The sequence below is a fragment of the Propithecus coquereli genome, unplaced genomic scaffold (assembly GCF_000956105.1).
Source record: "Propithecus coquereli isolate 6110/MARCELLA unplaced genomic scaffold, Pcoq_1.0 Scaffold11, whole genome shotgun sequence".
Classification (NCBI taxonomy): domain Eukaryota; kingdom Metazoa; phylum Chordata; class Mammalia; order Primates; family Indriidae; genus Propithecus; species Propithecus coquereli.
Genome location: NW_012134969.1, coordinates 3,652,295 through 3,663,363, shown reverse-complemented (window position 1 = coordinate 3,663,363; position 11,069 = coordinate 3,652,295). Strand labels below are relative to the sequence as shown.

General features: G+C 36.2%; 1 protein-coding gene across 1 annotated transcript in view; it reads left to right on the top strand.

Annotated features, from left to right (window-relative positions):
* VWA8 (von Willebrand factor A domain containing 8) overlaps window positions 1-11,069 on the top strand; it is a 425,342-nt gene that overhangs the window by 31,737 nt on the left and 382,536 nt on the right. The window contains exon 2 of the mRNA XM_012648214.1: window positions 7,023-7,100. Coding sequence (XP_012503668.1) covers window positions 7,023-7,100 — 78 coding nt within the window. The remainder of the gene's footprint in view (window positions 1-7,022; window positions 7,101-11,069) is intronic.

Below are 11,069 nucleotides of genomic sequence, written 5' to 3'. Positions count from 1 at the left end.
CCCCTGAGCTCCCGCTTTGCCTATAATCTTTATAAACTTATAAAACTATATCTTTGTCTCAGTGTATTCTTTTATTTCTTTTATTTTCCATTTCTCTCTATTATTTTCTTATCCCTTGCAACTCTACCAAAGGGACTCAGTTTTTTGCAGGGAACACTGGCCACGTTCCCAGCAATACTTTTCTGCAACAAAAATGTCTAAATGTTAAACATTTCATTACAATTAGTACACAGTTCAAAAAAACACCAATATGTTATAAATTTTGATGAAAACTAAAATTTTGTGTAAATATACCTTTTTATGATGTGAATGACACTTCCCCCAGTTGAATATTGACTAACATAATTAATTTATTATACCATTAATATTCCACAGTTGAATATTAATTCTTGCTAGGATATAATGCATTTTGATATAACAGTATCAGTCAATTCTCTCCAGACTTTCTAAGTTGTATGCCAAAAATAATGTGTTGATTTGTTATCAAAAATGTTATTGTTAATGGTCTATCAATTGACAACTTTTAGGGCCCTTTTCAATTTTGTTGGCAGCAAAGAATTGGAGACCACCCGACTTGCAAGAGTATGGTGTACTAAGCCATCAGAGTCACTTGTGCTGCAGTTTTCGGGAGGATCACTAAACAGCCGTCACCAAAATTTATCAAATGGCTGTATCTGTTACTTTCTCACCTAGTAGCTCCTTGTTTAATATACAGAGAGTTGATAAAATAAAACTATTAGTTTTAGCATACTTTTTTTGCCAATATAGTATTTTTTGAGAAAATATCATGGTATTAATAACTTTTTGTCAATTTCTTAAAATTTTCATAATTAACAATGGAAGTCTGTACTATTAAACCAATCAGCCAAATTAGACTTTCTGACAGAAAAATTATTTTCACCTTTTAGTTAAAATGAATATATTAATATATATTTTAAGGAATGTTATCAAAAAACACTGAAAAAAATTATAGGACACATTTTTTAAGCTCAATTATGAAAACCAGTAAAGCCAAGAGTAAAGGAATCTAGTGGTTATATTTACATATTTAAATTAACATATGATTATATAGTTTTGTTCTTTTACATACTTTCTAATAAAGTAATGTAATATTAATTAAAATAAGTTTCTTTATGTAATGAGTGCTATGGTAGAAGTCATGGTGCTCTTTTATTAAGTGTGCAATAAACTGCTGATGGGCTTTAGGGAATAAATAAAAGTCATATAAAAATCAGAAATAAATTTGTTAATTCTTTATGCTCAAACTTTTGACATTCTGTTAAGTGAAACAAAATGAATTGGTTCAAAAGGTAATATATTAATATAACCTTTTCATAATAAGAGTTTGAAAATAGCATTTTGTAAGATGAGAAATGACTATCATTGGATTATGTATTTCATGATATTATTTCCTTGAGAATAAGTTTTTAACTACCTTACTGAAAGGTACACATTTGATCTGAAAGAAATATTTAAAAGTTTTATCTGTGATATTTAGCCAATATATTGTGAAAAATTTGGTAGTACTTATTTCAGTTACATTAAAATGGATCAGTGGCAATAATATATATATTGATTCAGATGTTCAGAGGCGCTTTTATTTTCAGCAATAGCATGTTCTCAAGATAAAATTGAGCAAAGCTGAAAAAATTAGCTCATCTTTAAGCATGTGAAAAGCTGGTTTTTGAAACTTTCTTTGCTTTGCTCTCTGAGCTTTCCCATCTTGGCTTATTCAACAGTACTTACTCCTGCTTCCCCATTCTGCGATATATTTTATTTGACAAAAACCAGCACAGACCAACATATTCTTCATTTTTGATAGAAATATGTAAGATATGGAAAAACAAGTCCTAGGCAGATTTATGTTGATGTGATTATTTTTAAAGGAGGCTTTTACCCCAAACCATAGACTTACATCTCTTTGTTTAGCACCCTGGAGCAATGCACTGTAGTAAAATAAGTGGGAGAAGGGCTATTCTGAAAGGGCTTATAGGAATGCAGAACCTGAAGAGCTAGTTCTCAGTCAGATGGATGTTAAGGAAGTGAAAATCTGAAAACTGATCCTGTAAGACTGCCATGCTCTGTACCCTTGGAAAGTGTTCGAATACTCTAATTCAAAGACCACTGTTGTCGGCCGGGCTCGGTGGCTCACACCTGTAATCCTAGCTCTCTGGGAGGCCGAGGCGGGCGGATTGTTTGAGCTCAGGAGTTCGAAACCAGCCTGAGCAAGAGCGAGACCCCCGTCTCTACTAAAAATAGAAAGAAATTAATTGGACAACTAAAAATATATAGAAAAAACTAGCCGGGCATGGTGGCGCATGCCGGTAGTCCCAGCTACTCGGGAGCCTGAGGCAGGAGGATCGCTTGAGCCCCAGGAGTTTGAGGTTGCTGTGAGCTAAGACCACGCCACGGCACTCTAGCCTGGGCAACACAGTGAGACTCTATCTCAAAAAAAAAAAAAAAAAAGACCACTGTGGTAGAGGAGTGTTTAATCAATAGTAGTGCAGTGTGAGAAATGCATTACAAAAGCGTGCATCAGACACTGTGCTAGCAGAAAGGAATGGAGTGATCAATACTTGAGGGAGGATCATGCTAAATGAAAAGCTAGAGAAGGTTCTATGGGGGAGATAAAGGTTTTTGGGTAATTGTGTAAAGGGAAAATGGTGTGAGAAAGATGTGGTAAGCCTTCTAGGCTGAGGAAATAAAGTTTCAGTCACCGAGTTAGAAGTTTAATAAGAGGTGTAGCTAGAGATGATTGGGCACACACAACAGAGAATACAGAGTTCTGTTTTTCTTTTGTTGATGTTGATGTCCCCCTGGAGTATCTAGGTAAAATGTCCAGTGGGGGTACTGGCAGGTGTGACACTCAGAAGAAAGATCTGAGCCAAAATAGACATTTAGGAGTTAGTTGTATATGAACCATTGATATGGATTAGATGAATCAGGAAAGTGTAGCATGATAACAGAAGATGACCAAGAACATCAACATTTAAGGAGGAATGGCAAATGCCTGGTCCATATGAATGTCATATTGGTCCCCTTTTTTTATAGCAGACATGTCTAATTGATTACTGAACTTCTTTATTTCTCAGTGAGCCTAATTTCTACTGTGATTTTATTTTTTAAATTTTTTAGAAGCCTGTCCCTTGATTTCCAAAGTTTGGGGGATTTTCCAGTTACTTTTTTGTTATTGATTTCTAGCTTTTAATTTCATTGTGGACAGAAAACATAATCTGTATGATTTCCATCCTTTAAATTTATTGAGTTGCTTTATTGGTCCAGACTATGGCTTATAATGGTGAATGTTCCATGTGTATTTAAAAAGAATGTATTTTGGGATGTAGTGTTCCATAAAAGTCATTTAGGTCAAGTGGTTAGTTAGTAGTGTTTTCAGATTTTCTCTATCTTTACTTCTACATTTGATTTTTGCCAAAAGGCTGAGAAGCAATTATCCTTACTTCAATATCCTTCTTTATTTTTTCCTGTTTCTTATATCACTTACTGAGAGAGGTATATTAAACTATCTAGATATGATTGTGGATTTGTTTATTTTTGCTTTTAGTTCTGTCCATTTTTGCTTCATGTTTATTCCCCAGCTCCTTCCTTGACAGGTCACCACCATAGGCTTGTTATGTTCCTCCACAAAGGATCACAGCTCCTTTTAGAAAGCTTCTTAATACAGGTACCCTCTCTGCTTGTGCTCTCTCCTTGTCCTTTCAGGACTAGGGGTGGTAATGGCTTTCTGTTACTGCTAGTCCCTGGGTACTGCACCATCCTTGTTGGTTTTCCTAAACCTGCTACCTCTGCTACTCCTTCATAAATAGTTCCTTGATTATACTTTCCTCAGTTACTCAGTTTGAATGTACCATCTGTTTCTTGCTGGGACCCTGATTGATAATTGGATACGTTTAGAAAAGCGTTTCAGTCAGTAGGAGAATCCAGTGCAAAAGCCATTTCAATGGGTGTTTGGCATGTTCAAGGAATAGTGAGGAGTGTGGCTGGAGAGAATGAGTAACAGGGAGACTAGAAAAAGATGAGGCCAGAGGGGAAGTGGGGGAGCCAGATCAGAAATAGCCTTATAGGCCATTGCAAAGAGGAGGATTGAGCAGAGGACTGATATTAGTTAATTCTGGTTTTATTAGGATCACTGTGGCTGCTCTGTGGAGACTAGACTGTAGGGGAGCAAGGGTTGAAATCAGAGATCTGTTAGGAGGTGAGAGAGAATGCTGGCGCGGACCTGCCTGGATTCTGGTGTGAGAGAGACAAGTTAAGAATGACTCTAAGCTTTCTGGTCTGAGCGACTGGAAGGATTAAGTTGCCATTAGCAGAACTGGGGAATACTGTTAGTGGAGCACATTTTGGTGGAAAGATCGTAAGTTCAGTTCTGAATATGTTTAGTTTGAGCTGACTGTTAAGCATCTCAATTCTGTTGGATATCCATGTTTGGAGTTCTGAGGTCTGGGTTAGAGATATAAATTTGGTAGCCAGTAGTATACTAGTTGCCCTTACAGGTGTGAGACTGGATGAGTTCATCAACAAGTGTTTGAAGATCGAATAGAAAGGAGGCTAGAACTGGGCCTTTGCACCCAGTGTTAAGAAGTTGGGAAGAAGAGGAAGGAAAAAAAGTAGTTTTGAAGAGTCATTAGTGAGTTAGGGAGAGACTCCTCTGTTGTATGAGTTTTGATAGGAAACAGGGCTCCGACTCTACTCTGGAAATCACACTATTTAGAGCTTCCTCCTACCTGCACCCTGGCAGGCAGGCCATGTGTAATAACATAGGCTTGACCAATTAAATCCCCTTGCCCAAGACTTTGAATCATGAGGCAGTTATGCAAAGGCTGCAGGAACAGTTTACTTATGACAATGTTCAAAGTCCAACGTGGGCAATGCAAAGAGCAGCAGCAAAAAGACATGACCACTTTTCTGTTGGATTCTCTTATTGATTTGTAGGAGCTCTTTTTATATTCTGTTCATAAGTTTCTATCTGTTGTATTTTAATGTTGTTTATGGTATCTTTAATATAAAGTTTTAATGTAAAATATTTTGTTGTTTCCTTTGCTTTTTTGCTTATTATTTCGGAAGTCCTTCCCAAAGTTATCAACATGACATGCCCCTATATCTAATTCCTTTGTATTTTTGTTTTCAGTGTTTTTACTTCTTTAGTACATTTTGAATTTATTTTTGTCAGAAGTGTGTGGTATAAATTTTACCTTGATTTTTTTTAACAAATGGACAGCCAACCGTCAAGTTCTCATTAACTTATAAAATCTGTCCTTTCCCTAGATTGTTTATTAGAAGGATGTCAGTCAGATCTAACGTTGAGGGCAAGGTTTATAATGAGAAATGGTGCCAGAAAATGTTGTTCTTATTGTATTCAGGTTAATTGCTCAGTATCTCTTTTGTCAGGAGGCCAAATATTTATAGTCTTTTCAGGAAGTGAAATAACACTTATAAAGGCATCTTATTTGAAAATACCTTAGATATAATTATAACTACTCTATAATAAAAGCCAATAGATAGTATCACCCTTATGTTTGTAAGCAAGCTTATTCTTTCAAAGAAAATCTACTTTAGAAAGTAGCTAATTTATAGTTTCTTTCCTGCATTAAGGAAAATAGGACACCATGACCAGTCAGCCAATACCTGGAAGTAATTAAGTTTGTACTATGAGACCCTGCTGACCACCTGGTTTTTGAGGGTATTAGAATTTAAATGACCAGTGATTCTCAAATTTACATTAGAAATCACCTGGAGGGCTTACTGAAACACAGATGCTGGACCCCACTCCAGGGTTTCTGACTCAGTAGGTCTGGGATGGGGCCTGAAAAATTTGCCCTACAAGTTTCCAGGTGATATTGATGCTTTGAGAATCTTATGATAGACAGAGTGAAGACAAAGAGTTGATTAGGCAGGGAGAAGAAGGGAGGTCTTGATGGGTTGTGGAAGAGGTTTGCAGCCTTTAGATTTTTGTCCTCAGTGATTTTTGCCTTGCCTCCCTCTGGCTGCTAATTTTGGATCTAGCAAGGACTTAGCTTCATATGTAGTTTTTATCTTCCTTTCTCAGTTTACCACATACTCATAATAAATTTCTTTATCTGTAAACATTCTTTTTCAAAGATTTACAGATTTTCTTGTTTCTAAAGTTTCTGTCTCACAGGGTTCTTTTCGGAATGTGTAAAGTACTCAGAAGATAGCAAGCATTCATCAAGTGTTGGCTGTTGTTACTAGTGTCATGATTTAAGGTCTTAGACTTTAGGATACCTCACTAACTCTAAACTGGCATTTCTGAAAGCTATGTTTTGCACAGCTACTTTTTCTGAATGTCTTTGAGCCATTTCCAAATGAAGTTCCAGGTGCAGATGGTATCACTATGCCTAATTTGCTGTTGGAAAGAGCAAAGCAGAGAGAGATTATTCAGTTTAATTTGGCATTTTAGAAGATCAGCCAGAAATTCTTACTTTAAAAAATAAAACTGTGTAGAAATTACTGAGAACTTTTGCTCTCTTTTGCTTGTTACATGTAGGAATTGGCATTTATGCCACAGGGGCTTTGTTCTTTTTATGCACCTAGAAATATTGAATTTTGAGCATATATGGCTGCATAACTTCAAATTGTAGTAAAAATAAGGACATACAAAGATGTAAAAAAATGTTGAGAATATGTGTTAAAGATTCTATCCTACTGATGGTTTGGATGATCTTAAAATGCATTCTTCTGTATTATTGTTGCCTATATTAGCATTGCTGTTAATGAAAAAAGAAAGCTGATTATGTGTTTTATTGTGCTTCATCTTTTTGCTAACCTAGCATTTAAAATGTGAATGTCACTGATGTCTCACTTCTCCTTTATAAGGTGTATACTTTGGATGGAAGTTTTAGAGCATAGTGCTTGACTTAGATAGATGTATAGTACATTTGTATAACATTTCTCTCTGTAGGTCAGGACAGTCATTGTTGCCATAGGCATAGAGTGTGCTTTCTCATGTTTCTTATAATGCTTCTGTTTCTTTATTATCTTTTTAGGTGATACAGTAAATATTGGAGATGTATCCTACAAGTTGAAAACTCCCAAGAACCCAGAACTTGTGCCACAGAACTACAGTAAGAAATAATTCATTACTTTATGAATGAATAACTTTTAACTTTTCATTATGGGAATTTTCAAACGTACACAAAACTAGAGGGAACAGTATAAACCCAATGTACTTATCATCCGACTTCAACATTTATTAATGTTATGCCAATCTTCTTTTACCTGATCCCCACTTTTTGTCCTGGGGCATTTAAAACCTGTCTCAGACATCCTATCATTTCACACATGAATATTTCAGGAGAAACATTTATTTGTCTCACATACTACTGTTTCTTTATTAAACGGGATAAAATTTACATATAATAAAATACATAGATCTTAAATGTTTGTTTGATTGGGTTTTTTTTTGTTTTTTTTTTTTTTTGAGACAGAGTCTCGCTTTGTTGCCCAGGCTAGAGTGGGTGCCGTGGCGTCAGCCTAGCTCACAGCAACCTCAAACTCCTGGGCTCAAGCAATCCTTCTGCCTCAGCCTCCCGCGTAGCTGGGACTACAGGCATGCGCCACCATGCCCGGCTAATTTTTTTTCTATATATGTATTTTTAGTTGTCCAGATCATTTCTTTCTATTTTTTAGTAGAGACGGGGGTCTCGCTCTTGCTCAGGCTGGTCTCGAACTCCTGACCTTGAGCCTTGGCCTCCCAGAGTGCTAGGATTACAGGTGTGAGCCACGGCGCCCGGCCTGTTTTAGTTGGTTTTGACAATTTTATAAAACCTGTGTAACCACCAAGATTACTTTAATTCCCCCCCACAGGTTTTGTTGTGCTTGTTCCCCTTTACCCTGCCCTGGAAACCACTGTTTTCTTTTCTACGATGATAGATTAGTTTTGCCCATTCTCCAGCTTTATATAAATGGAATCATATGGTATGAGTGAGTGTGTGCGTATTTTTTTCCATCAAGAGAATGAATTTGAGGTTTATCCATATTGCTTCACCTATCAGTTTGTTTTTAATTTCTGAATAGTATTCCATTGTATAAATATACCACAAATTGTTTATCCCTTCTTTTGTCAATGGACATTTGGATGGCTTTCATTTTTGACTGTTATAAATAGAGTGCTATAAACATTCCTCTACAGTTCTTTTGGTTATAAGTTTTCACTTCTCTTGAGTAAAAAACTAGGAATTGAATTGATATGTCATAGGGCGAATGCCTGTCTAACTTTATAACACACTGCCAAAACAATTCTCCAAAGCAATTGTACCATTATACTTTTGACCAACAGTGATGTTCTACATCCTTGTCAGTATTGGTATTTCTAGTCTTTTTTATTTTACTCATGCTACTAGATGTAAAAAAAGTAACTCATCATGGTTTTTGTTTTATAATAGCTTTATTGAGATTAATTCATATGCTATAAAATCCAGCATTTAAAAGGGTACAATTTGGTGGTTTTTAGTATATTCAGAGTTGTGCAATCATACCACTATCTAACTTTAGAACATTTTTATCACCCCAAAAAGAAACTTCATACCCATTAATAATCATTTCCTGTTTTCTCCTCTTTCTTCCCCCTCGCTTTTGGCAACCATTAATATACTTTCTGTTTCTATGAGTTTGGCTATTCTGGACATTTCATATAAATGGGTTCATACTATGTAGCCATTGTGTCTGGCTTGTTTCACCCAGCATAATGTTTTTAAGGTTCATCTATGTTGTAGCATGTGTCAGTAATTCATAGCTTTGTACGGCTAAATTTTATTCCATTGTAAGGATCTTCTATATTTTGTTTATTCATCAGTTGATGGACATTTGGATTGTTTCTACTTTTGGGCTATTATGAATAATGCTGCTATGAGCATCCATATACAAGTTTTCTATGGACATATGTTCTCAATTTTCTTGGGTATTTACCTAGAAGAGGAATTGTTAGGTCATATGGTAGCATGTGGTTAACATTTTAAGGAATTACCAGTGGTTTCCATATCAGCTACGCCCTGTTACACTCTCACCAGCAATGTGTGAGGTTTCCAGTTTCCCTACATTCTCACTAACACTTGTTATTGTCTGTCTTTTTGATAACAACCATCCTCATACATGCGAAGTGGTATGTAATTGTGGTTCTGTTTTACATTTCCCTAATGGCAGTCACTTCTTTGCTCGAAATCATGTCATTTCTTTTCTCAAAATTCTTTAAATGACTTTTTAATATCTTAGAAACAAAGGTCAATTCTTAGCTATCTTAATCTAGTCTTAGCCTCATCTTGTGCCGTATTCTTCTCCTATTCTGTGTTCCAGTCATTGGGCACAATGTATTATAGAATAACTTTTTCTTCACTCTTCAGATTCTTCTACTAGACTATCTGCTCTGTTAAAGAAAAAAATTATTCAGTGATACTTGTTAAAGCATGGTAAGTAAGACTTTATTCAGGACCATCACGATGGGTCATTCAGTGGGAGAGAAAGATTGGGTTTGGCTCTGAAAGCAGCATGGGCTAGTGGGAATTTATAGCTAAGGAGCAGCATGGGGAAACATCAAGGCTAAGAGGGGATTCTGGCTAAACCGACCTAACAAGATTCTTGCTGAAGACAGGCCAGGGTGATCAGACATAACCTGGGGGATGGTGGAGGATGAGAAACCTGATGAAGAATGATCTCAGTTGTCAAGAATGGGGAGGTTCTGGCTAAATTGCCTTAGCAAGGTTCTTTTGCTAAAACTGGACTTTACAAGGAAGTGCAAGGATGGGCCTAGGAAAAGGTTTAGAAACCTGACTAAAGTTTGGTCAAGCAAAGAATCTTTGTCAGCTCCTTCAGGGGGAATGGAATATCTCACTTTCATCTAACACAAAGTTCCATTAACTCTACCTCCTAAATGGCTCTGCAGTCTGTCTTCTCCACTCTTTCCCACTTTTCTTTTTCCTTTTCTTTCTTTCATTTCCTTTCCTCTTTTTTTCCTTTCCTTTCCTTTCTTTCCATTCTTTCCTTCCTTTCCTTTCTTTCCTTTCCTTTCCTGTCTCTCTTTGTCCTCTGGGCTAGAGTACAGTGGCATTGTCATAGCTCACTGCAACCTCAAACTCCTAGGCTCAAGTGATTCCCCTGCCTCAGCCTCCCGAGTAACTGAGACTACAGGTGCATGCACTATGCCCAGCTAATTTTTTTCTATCTTCTGTAGAGACAGGGTCTCACTCTTGCTTAGGATGGTCTCGAACTCCTGGCCTCAAGCAGTCCTCCCACCTCAGTCTCCTAGGTGCTAGGATTACAGGCATGAGCCACCACACCCACCTCCCACTTTTCTTTTGCTATATTTTTCTTTTAGTTATTTTCTTAGTAGTCATTTTAGGGATTACAGTTGATGCTTAAACCTAAAATGATTTTATTCAATTAATGGTAACTTAGTTTCAATAGTATACAAAAGCTTTGCTCCAAAATAGCTCTGTTCCTTCCCACCTCATTTGTGCTATTATTGTCATAGGAGTTATATTTTTGTACATTAAAAGTCCATAGGTAGTTTTATAATTGTTGCTTTATGAAATTGTCTTTTAAATCAGAAGAAAAGAGTTACAAAGAAAAAATGCTTATATTGTCATTATAATTACCTATGTAGTTCTCTTTACTGATAATCCTATTTCTTTATGTGGATTTGAGTTACTGTCTAGGGTGATTTCAGTCTAAAAGAAGGATTTTCTCAGTTATTTTTCTTTGTTAAATCTGGAAATGTCTTAATTTCTCCTTTGTATTTTGAAGGGAAGTTTTACTGGATATAGATTCTTCGTTGGAGGTTTCTTTCAGCACTTTGAATCTGTCTACTTACTGCCTCTGGCCTCCCTGGTTTCTGATGAGAAGTCAGTTATTAATCTTATCAAGGATCCTTTCTACATGATGAGTCACTTTTCTCTCTGCAATCAAGAGTCTCTCTTTAGCTTTTGATAGTTTGACTATGACGTATCTAAGTGCAGATTTCTTTGAGTTTATTCTATGTGTAGTTTGTTGAACTTCTTGGATGTGCAGATTAATGTTTTTCTTTTTTTTTTTTTTTTTTT